This window comes from Ochotona curzoniae, unplaced genomic scaffold, assembly GCF_017591425.1.
Source record: "Ochotona curzoniae isolate NIBS_2020 unplaced genomic scaffold, NIBS_Ocur_1.0 contig_4516, whole genome shotgun sequence".
Classification (NCBI taxonomy): Eukaryota; Metazoa; Chordata; class Mammalia; order Lagomorpha; family Ochotonidae; genus Ochotona; species Ochotona curzoniae.
The window spans coordinates 3708794-3726616 of record NW_024466313.1 but is presented as its reverse complement, the minus strand read 5'-3'; the positions used below and the strand labels follow the sequence as shown (position 1 = coordinate 3726616).

General features: G+C 62.7%; 3 protein-coding genes and 1 non-coding gene across 9 annotated transcripts in view; 1 reads left to right on the top strand and 3 right to left on the bottom strand.

Moving 5' to 3' along the window:
* The window catches only part of TSPEAR (thrombospondin type laminin G domain and EAR repeats), a 116535-nt gene extending 115661 nt beyond the window's left edge, over positions 1–874 (top strand). The window contains exon 12 of the mRNA XM_040986704.1: positions 721–874. Within this exon, the coding sequence (XP_040842638.1) occupies positions 721–874 (154 nt within the window). The remainder of the gene's footprint in view (positions 1–720) is intronic.
* A 5782-nt stretch (positions 875–6656) lies between these two features.
* LRRC3 (leucine rich repeat containing 3) lies at positions 6657–7583 on the bottom strand. Its single transcript, XM_040986727.1, has one exon. The coding sequence runs from the start codon at positions 7557–7559 to the stop codon at positions 6672–6674; it is 888 nt and encodes a 295-aa protein (XP_040842661.1). The 5' UTR covers positions 7560–7583; the 3' UTR covers positions 6657–6671.
* A 1566-nt stretch (positions 7584–9149) lies between these two features.
* Positions 9150–17823, bottom strand: part of TRPM2 (transient receptor potential cation channel subfamily M member 2) — a 31859-nt gene continuing 23185 nt past the window's right edge. For 2 of the 6 annotated variants that reach the window (XM_040986698.1, XM_040986697.1), the window contains exons 20-32: positions 17066–17249; positions 16723–16904; positions 16501–16633; positions 14498–14585; positions 12893–12980; positions 12243–12400; positions 11852–11928; positions 11642–11743; positions 11401–11487; positions 11128–11233; positions 10291–10392; positions 9651–9767; positions 9150–9555 (exon numbers count right to left, since the gene is read on the bottom strand). In XM_040986698.1, the coding sequence (XP_040842632.1) occupies positions 9430–9555; positions 9651–9767; positions 10291–10392; positions 11128–11233; positions 11401–11487; positions 11642–11743; positions 11852–11928; positions 12243–12400; positions 12893–12980; positions 14498–14585; positions 16501–16633; positions 16723–16904; positions 17066–17249 (1550 nt within the window). In that variant the 3' untranslated portion in view covers positions 9150–9429. Of the gene's footprint in view, positions 9556–9650; positions 9768–10290; positions 10393–11127; positions 11234–11400; positions 11488–11641; positions 11744–11851; positions 11929–12242; positions 12401–12892; positions 12981–14497; positions 14586–16500; positions 16634–16722; positions 16905–17065; positions 17250–17823 lie in introns of those variants that run through there. The other 4 variants (XM_040986700.1, XM_040986699.1, XM_040986701.1 and 1 more) reach the window with 3 other exon arrangements.
* LOC121160737 lies at positions 10349–10428 on the bottom strand. Its single transcript, XR_005884574.1, has one exon. It is a non-coding gene; the product is annotated as a Z6 small nucleolar RNA (small nucleolar RNA).

Below are 17823 nucleotides of genomic sequence, written 5' to 3'. Positions count from 1 at the left end.
AGCGGATAATCAGGCATAATTACTTAAGATGACCTGGATTCCGACGGCTTATGTTTAAGATTTCTGCACCGAGAGCAGGAAATGAAATCACCCTGGATTTTCTTTGGGGGACTTACCCTTCCTCCCACGTGCTGGGAGCTGTGCGCCACAGCGGCGTGAACAGGGCCCGGCCTGGCTGGCAGCCCCGGGCCTGGTCCTGCCACACTGGTGCCTCCTTGGGAACTCTCCAAACCACCTCCCCGCCTGGCCACCCTAGCCTTGTTCCCCTGGCTCCCTCGATGGCTTTGTCACCCATGTTCTACAAAAAAAAAAAAGAAATTCCCCAGCCTTTTGCCAGATATACTGCTAAACTTTTTGGCATGACAGTGGTTTTAAATCCACGGGGATGAGTAAAACTTGATTTTTGAAGAGAAGTGAAGGAAGGCCCTGTCGGCACATCAGGAAAGCAGGACAGACTGTTCCAGAAATCAACAGAAACTCCTCGTGGGCACCAAGGGCAGTGCCCAGGGAGCCTGGGGCAGGCAGGGCGCCACTCCTGCAGCTGGTCCAAGCTGTCCCCGATGAGAGCAGCTGGCTTCCGCAGCGGCAGCCTCGCAGCCCGCGAGGCAGAGGTGCAGGACGCGTCGGGTGTGGGGAGCTCCGCACACTTGGGGTGCCTTGAGGGGCGGGGTCACAGCCACGCCCTGCCCGGAGCTGACCTGCCTGTCCCCCGCCCCGCAGGTGGCAGGGCTACGAGGGCTTCGTGGCCGCCCACAGCCTGCCCACCTTCGGCTGCCGGGACTGGGAGGCCTTCAGCACGCCCGCCGGCTCTTACCTCATCTACTCCAGCGCCAAGGAGCCCCTGTCCAGGGTGCTGCGACTCAGGACCCGCTGAGCTGCAGGAGTGCCGCCCTCACGGAAACTTCTGTCAAGTTGTACCTCGGAAGCCAGCCGGCAGCTCCCGACCACAAGCACGCCCGCCTCCGCCTATTTATTATGTCTCGTCCACTCGAAAATGTATTTATGTCGCTTTCACAGAAGCCACACGGCCGCTGCGTGTTTCTTGGGGGGACCCAACCCGCAGCACCCTCCTGGCCGGCCTCAGCTCATTCCTCTCTCCTGCCCCAGCCTCCTTCCCGTGCCAGCCCCGCCAGGAGGGCAGCAGGGGGCGGGGGCCAGCTCGGCCAGCCCACCCCCTTCCGCGGGCAGCGGAGGGAACCCTGTGAGAGAGCCGTGGGAGACCCCAGGGAGGCCTCAGGAGGCCTGCACCCCAGACACCCCAGCTGTGCCCTGCTGTGCCCCCGCAGGGATTTCCCGAGAACTGGGTGCAGACAGAAGCCTCCTTGACAAGACTGGGTGAACTTTGCAGGTTCAGACACTGTGGTGCTCACACGTAGATTGCCTGTCCCTGCTTTGGCACTGCAAGGATTTCCTCCATTGCCATGCCAACCTCCTCACGCCTCACACTGTCCTCACTCCACACACTGTGTTCACACCGCACACTCTGCACTTCACACTTCACACTGTCCTCACTCCTCACACTGTCCTCACACCACACACTGTGTTCACACCACACACTCCACTTCACACCTCACACTGTCCTCACACCACACAGTGTTCACACCACACACTCCACTTCACACCTCACACTCTCTCACTGCTCACACTCTCACTGCTCACACTCACTGCTCACACTCACTGCTCACACTCTCTCTGCTCACACTCTCTCTGCTCACACTCTCACTGCTCACACTCTCACTGCTCACACTCCCACTGCTCACACTCTCTCACTGCTCACACTCTCACTGCTCACACTCTCACTGCTCACACTCACTGCTCACACTCCCACTGCTCACACTCTCTCACTGCTCACACTCTCACTGCTCACACTCTCACTGCTCACACTCACTGCTCACACTCACTGCTCACACTCTCACTCCTCACACTCTCTCCTCACACTCACTGCTCACTCTCTCACTGCTCACACTCTCACTGCTCACACTCACTGCTCACACTCACTGCTCACACTCTCACTGCTCACACTCTCTCTGCTCACACTCTCACTGCTCACTCTCTCACTGCTCACTCTCTCACTGCTCACACTCTCACTGCTCACTCTCTCACTGCTCACTCTCTCTCTGCTCACACTCTCACTGCTCACACTCTCACTCCTCACACTCTCTCACTGCTCACACTGCTCACACTCTCACTGCTCACACTCACTGCTCACACTCCCACTGCTCACACTCTCTCACTGCTCACACTCTCACTGCTCACACTCTCACTGCTCACACTCTCTCACTGCTCACACACTCTCACTGCTCACACTCTCTCTCACTCCTCACTCTCTCTCACTCCTCACACCGTCTTCACAACTCACTCTGCTCCTATGTCATGCTGCATTTTTGCCCATGTTAGATGCGCCTGAGGCTCCTGCCCAGCCTGTCTGCCTCTGTCCCCAAGGCGCAGCCTGAGCCTGTTTCCTCAATCCCTCATCTCCCTGTCCCTCGGCAGCCAGGGCTGCCTGTCTGGGTAGGCCACGGTAGCGCTGGTCCCAGAGGAAGGGCAGGGGATGTCAAATAAACACACAGGATCCAGTGGAATGTGAAAGGAAATTGAAGGATGCTGCCTTTACTAAAATGTTTCTGAAATAGCGCATGGACACACTCCGTGACCAAGGTTCTAAGACTCACTCTGTGATACTGGCATTTAATCTGCTGCCCCTCAGCACGGCAGCCATGCACACAGGACCACACTCCCAGAGCCTTCTGGAGGCTTCTTTGTGCAACAGTAAGAACAGCGCACAAGGAGGGGAGGCTGTTCTTGACCCAGCAGGCCTAAGAACCAGGCTGGACACGGCCAATCATTTCAGGCACAGTTTGCAGGTGGAACCCCCAGAAGTGCCCGCTCCCCAAATAAGGCGCGGGAGATGACCAGCCTTCACATACAAGGCTTGATTCATGCATTGCCCAAAGCGCTCTACAGCCGTGACCGTGGCGTCCACCCCAGGGTCCCAGGGTCTGCAGCCGTCAGCCACACTGCTGACTATTCCCCAGGGTCTGTAACCTCCAGCCTGCTCTTATGGGCGTACCCCCCCATACACTCTGCCTGTTGGCACTGCTGGCTTGGAGAGCCCTGTAGGGGACAAGGCCCCAAAGGGCAAAGATGCCCATGAGGGAGCCAACTCAGCCTGGGCCCAGCCCTGCCCATCCCCAACCTCTGAGTCTCAGGATAGGACAGGATGGGACAGAATGAATCGGGCACTCCCAGAGTCCACTCTGCTGTCCTACACTGCTGAGTGCCTGCAGGGGCATTGTGGAGGGGCACCAGGAGACAGGAGTGGGCCCCTCTGTCCTGGCCTCACCCTGTCCAGCCTGGGCAGAGCAGGCTGGCTTCCTGTCACAGTTCTGCCCCTCAGAACAAGGCACATCCCACTGCAGGATTCGAGGCTGTCACACGGGGCCCACAGCAAGTTCTGGGAGAGTCCGTTGGCCCCAGCCCGGCACGGTACACACTCCCAGGAAGCAGGCCAGAGACCACCCCGCTCAGCCAGCCACACATTGACTACCTCTAGCATTATTTTCTGGTCTCCCTAGGGCCCGTGATCTTGACTGCTTGAATTTTAACCTGGTGAGGCATGCCAGCTGTGGTGTGTTAGCTATGCCAGTTCACACAACCCTCTCCCTGTCCAGGTGAGAGGTACCACTGCCCCCTATGCTGTCAAGTCCCGTCCAAGCCCTGACCCCCATCCCTGAGGTCATGTCCTGTATCTGGGTCGACCTGCTAGTGCCTCATGGTGGCCGCCGCACACAGACACGGGGTCTACACTGGGAAGGACCCACACACCACACAGAGACCCCAGTGGCTATCAGACCTGCACTCCCTACTCCACCCAGCACAGCCTTGTCTCAGGCCTAGCCCTTTATCTTCCCCCGCTACAAACCAGAATCCAGTGAGATGCCTCCCCCTGGTGACGGGGCAGGTGAACTGCTTACTGGGACAATAATCAATATTCTGACTGTCCTGACTCCCAGACCCATAGGCCCTGTGGCCCAGGACTCGTCAGGCTGTGGGCACGGTCGGGAGGTGACAGGGTCACACAGCATGTGATCCAGGGGTCAACCAGTGGCTACAACACAGCCCACGGGCTTGGGGCCTGCAGGAACCTGAGCCTGGCTGCCCAGGGGTCGACCTCTGCCTACTGCACCCTGAACCCCGGCAGCCGGAGCCCACACCACCCCGGGCTGCACCCTGGCCACTGCCCAGGGCCTAGAACCACCTGGGGCTCCCGTGCTGGGCACCACCCCGGAGGCCCACGCAGAATCCTGAGCCACCAGCAGGGCCCCCACTGACCGACCAACAGCCTGGTGTGCGCCTGGGAGTGGCAGGACAGAGTCGGCATCTGGGCAGCCTCATGCAAGGAGAAAGTTCTGGCACATGGCCACAGCCCAGGCCCCCACAAAATGCCGCCCCCTCCTCCCACGGGGTCGATCTGGTCCTCACAGCTCTGACGTCACATCCTGCCCATCTCCAGCCCCATCCGGCCTGGCGCATGCTCCTGGGGACGTGGCTCCGGGCAAAGCTGCCTCCACGCAGCACCCCTGCCGTGAGCGTGCGTCTCCTCGCAGCAACTCTTCAGGTGCTCTGCCGTCAGCGGGCTACACAGAGGCCCCACCACTTCTCTCTCCTGAGCTCCTGGGCACTGAGGACTCAGCCCTGCTGACAACCACCCGGACCCCAAAGCCACACATGGCTGCCTCTGGGGGCTGCTTCCGGCCTGCAGGGCCTGCCAGTGGGCACCGTTGCCATGGTGACAAATGCAATCCCAGCAAAAGGCCTTGAGGGGTATCCTTACCCATGTTGCATGCTGCGGGGCCAGAACGCGTGACCCTGGCCTGCCCGCCAAGCCCCGCATCCTCAAAGCTGCTCCCTGCCTCCACCACTGTGCCGGGGACTGCTGCTTTGTTTTGACAACGCGCGGCCAGGTCCCCGGTGACGCTGTCCAGGCCTGGCTGTCAGACGCAGCTTCCAGTCCAGCGTCACCCTAGACAGGCCCCTCTGCGCATTCCCGACCAAGGACAGCGGCTTCTTGTCTGAAAATGGAAAAGTGACTGCCGGCACCGGGGCAGAACAGTGAGCCGGACAGGGCCATAGCTGCCCACGGCACCCAGCTGGGCGGTGGCCGCAAGAGTGGGGTGCAGGGGGCTGGCTGCACAGCAGGTGGCCGCCCACCTCCCAGGGAAGGAACTGAGGGCTGCTCTGGTGTAGGGGGAGCCTGCACAACGCTGACCAACGGGGACAGGCTGTCCAGGATGGCCACTGGAGGCCAGGTCGGGGCGCAGGGTAGAGGCCCCTGACTGGGAGGTAGTTCCAGCCAGGCATCCCTGAAGGCAGGATCTGCCTACCCAAACACCACACTGCCCAGGCACTAACCCTACCTCACCCCTAGCAGCCCTGCACCCTGCCAAGCCCTGCCAGCCCCAGCCGGCTTCCTGCCCCTGCACCAGGGCAGCCCTGCTGGCGGCCATGCCAGTGGCCCATCCCTTGCAGCTGGACACCAAGGGAACCCAAAGCCATGAGCGTGGAGTAGGGCGCTGGGCCAGGCTGCTCTCCTAGGGGAAGGTCAGGGTCAGGATTAAGGCTCAGGTTGCCTCTATGCCAGAGCCCCCTGTCCTGAAGACCCCTCCCCACAAAACGCCCCTCCCTGAGGCCCAGCAGGGTCAGTCACCGTAGCCATCCTGTGGGGCCCAGCTCCTCTACCCGCCAGACCCCTGCTCCCTCCCCTGACCCTGGATCCCAGCAGTTGAAGGGGTCACCACGGGGAAGGTTCAGCAGAGAGAGAACACTGAGGAGCTGTGAGAGCTTCAGGGTCCCAGTGCTGGGTCCCAGTGAAGAGCAGCGCACATGGGGCCCAGGGAGACCACAAGGAAGGCCAGAGCAGGTCCCAGGCCAGCCCAGGGCAGGGGGGACTAGGGAGCAGTGCAGGAGCCCGGCCAGTCCCCTGGTCCCCACGGATGTGGAACCCCGCGCCCTGCCCAGCTGCCCCGGAGACATCACACTTAGTGGACGACACAAACACTCATACAGAAATTAGTGTCATGGGGGAGGAGGGACAGCCACCCTGAACACGCGGTGACTCGGCTAGGAAAACCCAGCGCCGAGGTGGCTCCCTAACCCGGCGACGCCGGCGGAGGGGTGGGGCAGGCGCGGCCCCCACAGCCCTCTCCGGGGAAGGCTGCTGGAGACACCAGCGAGAAGAGCAAGGCACCGGGTGGCCCCAGTCCACGGCTGGGGCGGGCAGGACAGTGACAGGACCGCGATGCACTGGGCCCGGCCCCCGCCGCGGACCAAGGCTTTGGCACAAGGGTGACTGCACGAACATTCGGAGCACTGGTGAGGGGTCGGAGGTCAGCAGAAGGCACAGGACCCCTCCGTGACCTCTCCTGCTCTGGCCAGGGCAGGCACGCGGTGGCCGGGAAGGTCGTAGGCAGGGCTCGGGGTGGGCAGGTCCAGCGGAGGCCCAGTGGGCATTCGCACCCATGTGGCAGGAGCTAATCCATGGCAGGGGTGCAGATGTTGCCACAGCTGCCCCACAGTGAGTCCCAGTCGTGTGGCCACAGGCAAGCCACGCCTCTTCCTTCCTCCGCCACCAGCCTGGTCAGGGACCCCGGCCAGCGTGCTCCCGGCCGGCACTAGGGCCCCGGGCCGCCGGGCTCCCTGGGGCTGGGCAGCGACTTGAGGTACTCCAAGTGCCGCCGGGTGTCCTCCTGGTTGTGCCGCACGTAGTACACGATGTAGGTGATGACCATGGCGAACCAGCCGAACATGGTCACCAGCATGGCCACGTCGGTGGTCTTGTGGTGGACGCCGCAGAAGCTGACCCCGGCGTCCAGCGCCTGGATGAGCGGCTTCCCCACGAACTCCTCCTGCACTGAGGTGTGGCAGGCGATGTCGTGCACCGAGTCGGGGTCCAGCTTCAGCTCCCACAGGGCCTGCTGCAGGGCACACTCACAGTGCAGAGGGTTGTGTGACAGCCGGATCCTGGCACTGAGCTTGCCCAGGGCGTCCTTGGGGACCCTGCGGATGCGGTTGTGCGACAGGTCCAGCAGCCGCAGGCCTCCGGCGAGGCCCGAGAAGGCAGCTGGCCCGATGGTCTCGATGGCGTTCTGCGACAGGTCCAGCTCCCGCAGCTGCTGCAGGTGCTGGAAGGCCCCGTTGGGGACATGCGAGATCCTGTTGGCATCCAGCTTGAGCAGCACGGCCTCGGCCGGGATGTCCCGAGGTATCTCCTGCAGCCCCCGGGCGCTACAGTGCACGGCCAGGGCGCCTGCGTGCTCCGGGCACTGGCAGCTCTGCGGGCAGCCGGCACTCAGGGGCACACAGAACAACAGCAAGAGGCAGGGGCCAGGGGCCGTGGCCAGCAGGGATGCAGGGGCCGTGGCCAGCAGGGATGCAGGGCCCCGCCTGCCCCGGGGGCCCATTCCGCCTCGCCCCAGCGTGGGGGTCTGCTCCCTCCTGTGGAGCCGGGGCTGAAGGGACCTTGGGTTCTGAAAGAGAAGGGAGCGAGAGCCAGAGGACATGTGAGCCAGGTCTGCCAGAAGCGGACACTAGCAGGGGTGGGGGACACCTCCTAAACAGACACAGCCCCACCCTGTAACTTCTCTGGGAGTCCTCTCCCCCTTGCGGGCTGGGAGACCCGCGCCCAGCAGGTGCCCTGGCCCTGGGCAGGGTGGCAGAGGACTGCTGCAGCTCGCCCATCACCCAGGCCCACCCCTGGGGCTCAGGGCTGTGGGAGGAAGGGCCAGGCACCACAGGCCCTAACAGGAGGCCCTGCAGGTGGCCCCCTTCCACGCCCGAGATCGGGATCAGCAAAGCCTGCTCATCACCTAGCCAGTGCTGCCGGATCAATACAGCACCGGGAGAAGCGGGAAGAAGCCCCGGGGCCGGGCGCGGCGGCGCGGGGTGTGGACGAGGGAGAGAGGGTGCGCGGAGACCAGGGAGGGGACCGGGGTGGGGACCAGGGTCGGGCACCGGGGTGAGGAGCGCGCGGGTGTGGACGAGGGAGCGCATGGGGACCGGGGAGGGGACGGGGTGGGGACCAGGGTGGGAGCAGCTTGGCCGGGATCCCGGTGGGCGCGGCGGGGCAGGGCTTTACCTGAGGGCCGGACGCCGCTCCACGCTCCCCCAGCTCCCGCCGGTCCCGGCGCCACACCCCGGCCTGGGTGCCCGGTGCCCGCGCCCGCCTGCTCGCTCCGGAGGCCGCAGCTCGGCCGCGCGGCCCGGGCGGGGCCAAGAGGAGAGGGGCGTGGCCCGAGAGGGGCGTGGCCCGAGAGGAGGGGGACGGGGCGGAGCGAGGGAGGGGCGGGGCCCGAACGGAGAGGGGCGGGATGCAGGGGAACCGAGCCGAGATGGTGCCAGGCAGCGCCAGGGCTGGGTTTTTGAACGGAATGGAGGACGTTTGCCGGTTCCCTGCAGGGGCTGTGGGCGGGGCCTGCGGGCCGTGGGCGGGGCTGCTGGTCTTTGGGGCGGAGCCTGCAGGTCATGGGCGGGGCTGGTGGTGGGCGGGGTCTGGGCGGGGCTCTCCACGGGACCGCCCCCGGGGCCAGCTCCGCCCTGGGCTCTGAGCCTCACTGCATCTGCCACTTTCTGCCACAGCCCAGCCTCAGGCCCTGCTGTCCTGCCAGGGGCTGCCTGGGCTCCCATCACTAGGCAAACATCTTGGGGGACACCGCAGCTGCCCGACCCCACATCCTCAGTGGCACCAGCCCCAGGCGGTTGCGGGGACCCCAGCCTCCCAGAAGTTCACCCCGGGCCAGCACACTGGCAGGACAGGGGAGTGCAGGGGAGAGGCGAGGGTACCCCGGCCCCCAGCTCCAGCCTGTCCCCCGTGTCCAGCACCTGGTGCCTCACGAGACCGTCCTGCCAGATGACGTGGGGTCAACCTAGACCACTCTGCTCAGCAACGCCCCCTCCCCTGCCGGGGGCCGGTGGGGCTGCCCGAGGTCAGCCGAGCTCCACATGGCCGTGAGGAGGGGGCGGCCCAGGCTCCATGGGCCCCAGCTGTCCCGGCCTGCGGGACACGACGCTCAAACCGAGGGCGGACTGGGAATGCCAGGCTGCCGGCCCGAGAAACACAGACACGTACTTGATGAAGAGTGCCCATGCCCTTCATCTTACGCCTCAGGTATTACCTTCTCTAGGGGAGGGGGGCGGGGAGGGCTTTCCCGGAACTAAGCATCTTCATTGAAGCAGGGAAGGAACTAATCATCTATATTGAAACAGGGAGGAACTAATTACTCGAGCAGGAACAAGGGCGGAGGTTCTGTTCCGCCTGATTTGCATGGGATGGACTGGTCACAATGTCCTGCTTGCCCAAGGTAGGCTTTGCCATGCAGCAGTTGCCAGGCATGCCAAGTCTAAGGCCCGTGAGCCTGAGGCTCTACCACCCAGTCAGTAGTGAGCCTCCAGCAGGGTGGCTGCCCGCCGCAGGATGGTCTTCTGGTCCGCATAGAGCGGCATGCGCCTGTCCACCACCTCCCACTGGATGCACGGCCCCGAGTCGTCGGTGAGCAGGTGCTGGGGGACAGAGGCAGAGGCACTCATTCTGGGGGCGGATCCCCGGAGTTGCCCCCTCCGCCAGCCAGCGGGCCCTCCCCGCCCCAGCCTCCTACCGTGTTGAGCCTTTTGAGCTCTGTGTCATTCTGGTCCTGGAAGTGGACGCTCACGGCCACCGTCTCGATCCAGGCATTGTCTGTGTTCCTGGGGTCATCCACGTAGCCTTTGTACACCTGCAGGAAGAGCGGGCTGGGCAGGGCTCTGCCGGGCCCTGGGGCCCCCTGCTCTGGGCTCCCTCTTCCCCGGGGCCTCCAGCACCGCACAAAGGCGCTGGGACACAGCCCTGGCTGGGGTACTCTCGCATCAGGTTAAGCCTCTGCTTGTGACATCAGCAGCCATGTGGCCACTGGTTCTAATCCGGACTACCCCACTTCCATCCAGCTCCCGGCCCGTGGCCTGGTAAAGCAGTAGGGCACAGCCCAAAGCCTTGGGCCCCTGCACCCATGTGGGAGACCGGGAGGAAGCTCCTGCTTCTTAGGGCCCCACCCTTTCCCTCTCTCTGTAACTCTATCTTTCAAATAAATAAGACATTTTTGTAAATGGCTTGTTTTATGTTGTGTGGGTTTTACCTCAGTAACAGAATAAAACATGTCTTTGATAACTCCTGAGTGCAGGAGCTGGCAGCATGCGACGGAACGCCTGCAGCGCCTGCAGAGGTGCCCAGGGCAGGGGTACAGGGCGCGAGACTGGCCTTACCTCAGTGCCCTGCCGCAGCAGGTTCTCCACGGGCAGCCAGCACTCCTGCCCCAGGGTCTGCTTCAGCTTCCGCGGCAGCACGTCCCCCGGCTCCCGGGAGCCCTGTGCAGGGTCAGGGAGTGGGCAGGTCGGCAAGCTGCCTGAGCCAGCTCCTGGGCCGCCCTGGGGCCCTGCGCCACACGCCTCCTGCCCATTCGGAGCAGCCAACCAGCCCTGGGGAGCCGGAGGCAGAAGGGAGTCTGGCAAGCCGAGTGGGCTGTCTCCAGGCTGCAGTGACACTGCCCAGGCCCCAACATCGACGTCAGTACCCGACAGACTGCTCACCTCTGGAGCCAGCCCTGGAGCCAGCCCGGAGCAGCAGGCCAGGCTGGACAGCCTGCACAGCCTCTGGAGCCAGCCCTGGAGCCAGCCCGGAGCAACAGGCCAGGCTGGACCCTGTTCACCTCTGGAGGCAGTCCCAGAGCCGGCCCCGGAGCAGCAGGCCAAGCTGGACCCTGCTCACCTCTACAGGTCCCATCTGGGCTGCAGCACATGGGCCTGGCCACCCCCACATGTCACCACCCTATCTTCCTGACTCAGCTGTCACTCGGCCTCCTGCTAGAGCAAGCAGGGGTCTCTGGCAACAAGTCACACCTGTCCCCCAAGTCCCCAGGGTCCTCCAGGAAGCTGGGGCTCACCAGGACACCCCTAAGTCCAGCCTTGTGGGGCCCCAACAGACAGGAGACAGAGGTGCCTAAGAACAGAGGGGGCATGGAGCAGGAACCCCCAGCAAGGGCACCCCAAGGTCAAGGGCCCCCAGGGTGGACCCCCATCCTCTGAGCTGGCCATCCCACTCACCCCCGGCAGGGCCCAGTGCTCCCACACAGGCCGTCTCAGCACCAGCACCTCCAGCATCTTCTTCACACTCTTTCTGCAGATGGCTCCGTCCATGCCACGCCTCCACCTGCCGGAGGAGTGCCCCGTGCCCCATGCCCACCAACCCTGGTGAGGGCCCGAGACCCACCTCCCCAGCCCTGGGAGACCAAGACAGGCCCAGCACTGGTAGAAGCCCTGGGGCCAGGCCACCTGGGCAGGGAGGAGCCCAGGGTGGGGAGCATCAGAGGTGCTCACCGGGTGATCACAGGGTGCAGTTCATGGTTGGGTCCGAAGCGACGGAGGCTGCCACGTCCACGCAACCCGGTGCGGCCCATGGGGTTCCTGGGGCAGGCAGGCGTGGGCTCAGCCTGGGCTGGGCCGAGGGCAGCTGGGCCGAGGGCAGCTGGGCGGAGACCATGGCAGGAGATGCCAAGGCCACAGGGGCCCTGCCCAGTGGCTGAGGGAAGGAACCGGGCAAGGATGGGGCCACACTCACCGGGGCAGCCCGTCCCACACGCCATAGACCCCGTGGAAGCTGCGACGGTCAGTCAGTCCATCCATTGCATTGTAGCTGATGTTGGCTAAGAGCTCCAGGGTGCTGGGGCAGGACAAGGTGGACCACAAGAGAGAGGGTGAGATGACCCAGGCCCCAACGCTCCTGGCCTTCTATAGGCTGCCTGGTCCCCGTGGGACGGTTCCCACTCACTCTCCCACGGGGTCCGTGGTGGTCGGGTCCCTCCTCTCGACCGTGTAGCTCGGAGGGTCATAGATGGGGAATTCTGTCTGTAAGGAGGAATGGGGGTTGAGGTGGGATCAGAGGAAAAGGCCGTGGGAGGGGAAGGGCTGGGACTCAGCAGGTTTCTGGCAGTGAGCAGTGGGTCCACATAGGGAACAGCCTGGAATGTTCTGGAAGGACCAGAGGGCAGGGCCCCTTGGTGCCAGCACCCACTGCTGTGTCCCTCATGCCTAGGGCTCAGGAAGGAGTGGAGGGGTGTTGAGGACTGCCGTGAGAGCTGGGGTTGTGTGTGCCTCGGCTCCTCAGCCAGGCTCCCTGAGGCTGGCCCAGGCAGGACCCGCAGCCTGCGGCCGGCACTCACCTCCCAGGGCACTTTCTCGTTGGGCACCGGGAAGCGGGTGACAGGGCAGCCGGGGTACAGGAGGTGCCGGGCATTCACGTGGTAGCCATCCCCGGCTTCCTCGGCCAGCCTGCTGCTGCCGGGCTCCAAGCCTGGCTCCTCCACGGCCATAGGGGACACTGGCAACGGCCACGCACACGTGAGGCCAGCTGATGGATCTTTCTCTGCTGTCCACTGCCTAGAACCACAGCTCCCACCCCGCAGGCCAGGCTGGGCACTGGGGTGACAGCCATTGTGACCCAGGCCCACCCTCTGAAGCCAGCCCACGGCCACTGCCACCAGGGCCCTGCAGTGAGCCAGGGCAGCTTCGCTCCACAGAACCCCAGCTGTGGGCAGAAGAAGTAGCCTCCCTCCACGCACCCAGCAGCCAGGGAACCGCCCACACAGAGCACAGTAGGAGTCCGGGGACCTGGCCACGTCCCATGGTGGGGCAAGGGGGCAGGGAGGGCAGCTGCTACGCTCAGTGACTGCAGCAGGACGGACCTGCGGGGCTCAGACACAGCTCCCCCTACCAAAGCCTCCCCCAGGGCACCTCCCCTCCTCACGACACAGGCCCAGACTCGAACACGCATGCACCAGCCACAACTAGACATGACCAGACACCCACTCACCCAGCGTGGGGGCATCCACTTCTGAGTCAAAGTTGCTGTCCCTCAGGGCCCTGGTGATCCACTGCAAGGCTCTGGCCATCTGTGCCAACTGCAGAGCACCAAGACAAACAATGGGCACTTGCTGCCCACACTGGGACGGGGTGGCCAGGACATGCCTGTGCAGGAGTGGGGACAGGCTGCCCATGCCTGCTGTGGCCTCTGAACCACCAGGACCCAGCAGCTCCCATTGCTGATGGCAGCCACAGCTGGCCCAGGGCTGGCTCGAGGCCCGCACGGGAACAAACTCTAGCCTAGAGAGAAGGACACTTCATCGGGCACACAGGGCATGGGTCTGGGCACACTCACCCCCACAAAGGAAGACACAGGAGCCAGGGCACTGGCTGGGCACACTCCCATAGGGAGACACAGAACACAGGAAGACATAGGAGCCAGGGCACGGTGCTGGGCACACATACACACAGGGAGACACAGAACCCAGGACATAGGGCTGGGCACACACACACAGGAAGACAGGAACCAGGGCACAGGGCTGGGTACATACACCCCTATACAGGAAGGCACAGGAGCCAAGGCACTGGCTGGGCACACACACACACACACAGGAACCAGGGCGCGGGGCTGAGCACACACTCACACACACAGGAACCAGGGCGCAGGGCTGGGCACACAAACTCCCACACAGGAAGACACAGAACCCAGGGCACAGGGCTGGGCGCACACACACACACACACACAGGAAGACACAGGAGCCAGGGCATGGGGCTAGGCACACACGCATAGGGAGACTCAGAACACAGGGCACGGGACTGGGCACAAACACACAAGATGCCAGGAATGGCTTCAGCATCAGCTCTAAAACTGACAGGACCTCAGCTCTTTTAGACCTGCTGCCCGTTTAAACACACATGGGCAAAGGCTAGACATGCACACATCCTCCCCACACCAGGGCTGGCCGTGGCAACCCCACATGGCCACGTGCAGGCAGTACCTGGAGCCTGAGTGGGACCTGGTGCTTGCTGCCTGGGCTTCTGCTGGGAGCATGGTCCCTGGCCTCGCCAGGGAGCACTGATGGGGTACCCAGTCCCCACTGGACCAGTGGTGGTGATGGATCAGCTGGGCCTGTGCTGCTGTCTGCCACTGAGCAGGACTGCTTGCTCAGTGCACCTGCCCAGTCTCGGCCCCAGCACGCACGGTGTGCCTGTGTGCGCCTCCAGGCTGCGTGGCCACTACCCCCAGCAGGAAGCCCTGCCCAGGGGGACTTAACCCTGTGAGGAGGCCATCAACACGGGTCCTCACAGTGTGAGGGCCTCACAGAGGCTCACTAACTCTTTACCAAAGAGAAGACCCCCTCCCACTACACACAGGCCACGCCCCCAGAGGTCCCACCCACACGGAAAGGTCTTGCCCCCACACACAGAGCCCATACCCCACACAGGGGCCTCTTCTTCCTACACAGAAGCCCCACCCACATGAAGAGCTCATGCCCCCATATGCAGAAGCCCTGCCATGCCACATACAGGCATCACATCTCCCAGACAGGCCCTTCCCAGGTACCATACACACAGTGCCACGCCCCCACACAAACTCCCCACGCCTGCATCCCACCTGCCCCTCCAAGGTGTCCAGCCTCTGCTCCACAGAGCCCAGCCTCTTCAGATGATCCATGTCCAACAGGTCCACCAGACCATCCACCCTGCAAGACAACACAGCTAAGCAGGCCACGGCCTCGCTGCTGGGCCCCTGGGATGCCAAGGAGGCCTCCTGAGCTGGGACAGCTGTTAGAGTTTCTGAAGCCAGCAAGCTATGGCCACGCAACAGGCTATGGCCCTGCCCTCACTGAGAGCTCACCCACCACCAGCCAACATTTTGGACTTTAGTAGAACAAGTGTGGAGACAGAGGCTGAAAGGTGGGCAAGTCCTCTGTGGAAACAATGCCAGAATGAGGGGAAGTGCCAGGCCTACCTACCCCCAGGAGACCCTGAGCCGAAGGCATACCAAGGGCCTGACTCTAAAACACTCAGTGTGGGACCCACAGGCGGCTTTGACCATCAGCTGTCCCACTGAGGTTCCCACCACCATCAGCATCATCACCATCACTATCACCATCATCATCATCACCACCATCATCACCATCATCACCATCACCACCATCAGCATCATCACTATCACTATCACTATCACCATCATCACCAACATCATCATCGCCATCATCACCATCACCATCATCATCATCACCATCATCACCATCACCATCATCACCATCATCACCATCATCATCACCATCACCACCATCACTATCACTATCACCATCATCACCATCACCACCATCACCACCATCACCATCATCACCATCACCACCATCATCATCATCACCATCATCACCATCACCATCATCACCATCACCACCATCATCACCACCATCACCATCACCACCATCATCATCACCATCATCACCATCACCATCATCACCATCACCACCATCATCATCATCACCATCATCACCATCACCATCATCACCATCACCACCATCATCACCACCATCACCACCATCACCACCATCACCATCATCATCACCATCATCACCATCACCATCATCACCACCATCACCATCATCATCATCACTATCACTATCACCATCATCATCATCACCACAATCATCATCACCATCACCATCATCACCATCACCACAATCATCATCATCATCATTATCATCACCATCATCACCATCACCATCACAGTATCACCATCATCACCACCATCACCATCATCACCATCACCATCATCATCACCATCACCACCATCACCATCACTATCACTATCACCATCATCATCATCACCACCATCATCACCACCATCACCATCACCACCACCATCATCATAATCACCATCATCACCATCACCATCATCACCATCACCACAATCATCATCATCATCATTATCATCACCATTACAGTATCACCATCATCACCACCATCACCATCACCACCATCATCACCACCATCACCATCATCACCATCACCATCATCACCATCACCATCATCATCACCATCACCATCATCACCATCACCACCATCACCATCATCTCCATCAGCCTCACCACCCCCACAGCACAGCAGACAGCAGTGGACACCCAACCAGCCAGGCCAGCAGGACCCTGGCCATCCCCACTGCTCAACTGTGTTAGGAGACAGCAGGGGTGGTGGTCATTAGCTCAGTCTGCAGCCTAGAGAGCTGGGCATGAGAGAGGCACACCCACCTCCTCTGGGGCCAGGGGTGTTGTCCAGCCTCACGGGGACCCAGGCTCCCACTCCCGGCTCTGGCTAGCCTCTCCGCAGCCTGCGGATGACCACACCACGCTGGCCTGCACACCCTGACTGCCCCTCCTCGTTCCCCGAGGACGCTGATGTGGGACACAGGGCACATACGGGACCTCGAGGCTAGGTCTTCCTTGGGTCCAGGCTGGCTGGGGGCTGGGCATGGGGGGAGGGGCATCAAGGCCTTCCCCAGCACTGGGCAGGACACAGGGCAGCAGAGGGGCCTGGGGGTGCTGGCGCAGCTGTGCAGGGTGACACAGGTGATTCCCCTGCCCTGGGACCCCAGGCCCGCACTTGCGGCCGATGTCCTGGATCCTGTGCTCCAGCCTCTGCTCCTGCTGGGCCTGCCGGTGGTGAAGGTAGTTCTCCTTCAGGTATGTTTCCCAGGACAGCAGTGCTGCCTCCTCCATCTCCTCCAGCTTGTTCTCTGCAAGCAGAGACAGCACCAGGAGCCTTGCCCACCCAGGGCCCCAACCACCCACAGGCACCCCAAGCCCGGGACCCCTCGGGGCTCACTGAGCTTTGGGGTGGCCTTGGCCTGGGTCCCCCCGAAGACCCTGAAGACCAGCAGCTGCAGGTGGCTGAGCAGGGCGAGCGGGGGCGGCGCGGGGGGCCGGCTGTAGTACTCCTTGATCAGGCCATGGCGCTGGAACTTCCAGATCTGGTCCGTGTGCTCCTGCACCTCCTGGAACGTGTAGCTGGGATGCGAGGGGGAGAGGCCGCAGCATCAGCTTTGGGGACAACCCGGGAGCAGGAACAGCATGGATGCACACGGTAAATGGGGTACATGTGGTCCCTCCTGGGTGCCCTGGTTCCCGGGAACCCCTGCCTTGCAGGGAGGCCCTGCCCCAGTGCTCACTTGAACATGGCGACGAGCAGGTTCAGCAGCAGGATGTTGGTGAAGAGCAGGTAGACGCAGAGCAGCGTGACCGTCAGCCACTGAGGGAAGGCTGGCACCTGCCGCGTGGCGTCGCTCTCGGGGCACTTGGGCTTGTAGGGGTCAGTACCATTGGGGCTGCACTGGTCCAGGTTGAAATCCACGCCTGGTGTGGGGAGAGGGGGTGGGGTGGGCCGACAGAGTCAAGGAGTGTGGGGAGGAGGGGAGCCCCAGGCCACACAGTCCCCACCACATGTCCCCACCCACCCTACATGTCCTTGGCAGGGCAAGGCCCTGAACCAGGGGCCAGCTGGAGCTGGGCTGGGATGCAGGATCCCAGCCAAGGAGCTGAATTTGGTGGGGAGGGGTCTAACTCATCAGAGCCAGCATGAGGGGACTGCGCCCACAGACAAGGGGGACAGCAGAAATGGGACCCAGGCCCCACTGAGGAGCAGGGGTGAGCATGGTGGCTGCTGCAGCCCTGGAGCCTGGAAGGAACTTGCTGTGAGGCAGCACCAGACTCCTTGGGCCACCTCGAACTGTGAAACTGCAAGAAGCAGCATGCGTTACAGTGTCGGTAATACACTCTGGGCCTGGCACCTCACAGCTGCCAACCCCTACACTCAAAAAGAAGAGCAGAGATGGCTCACACAACGTGTGCCTCCCACCACTGTCAGCTAGGAGGAAAAGGGCACAGCAGGAGGGGCACACAGGGACCGAGCAGACAGGCCAGGAAGGAG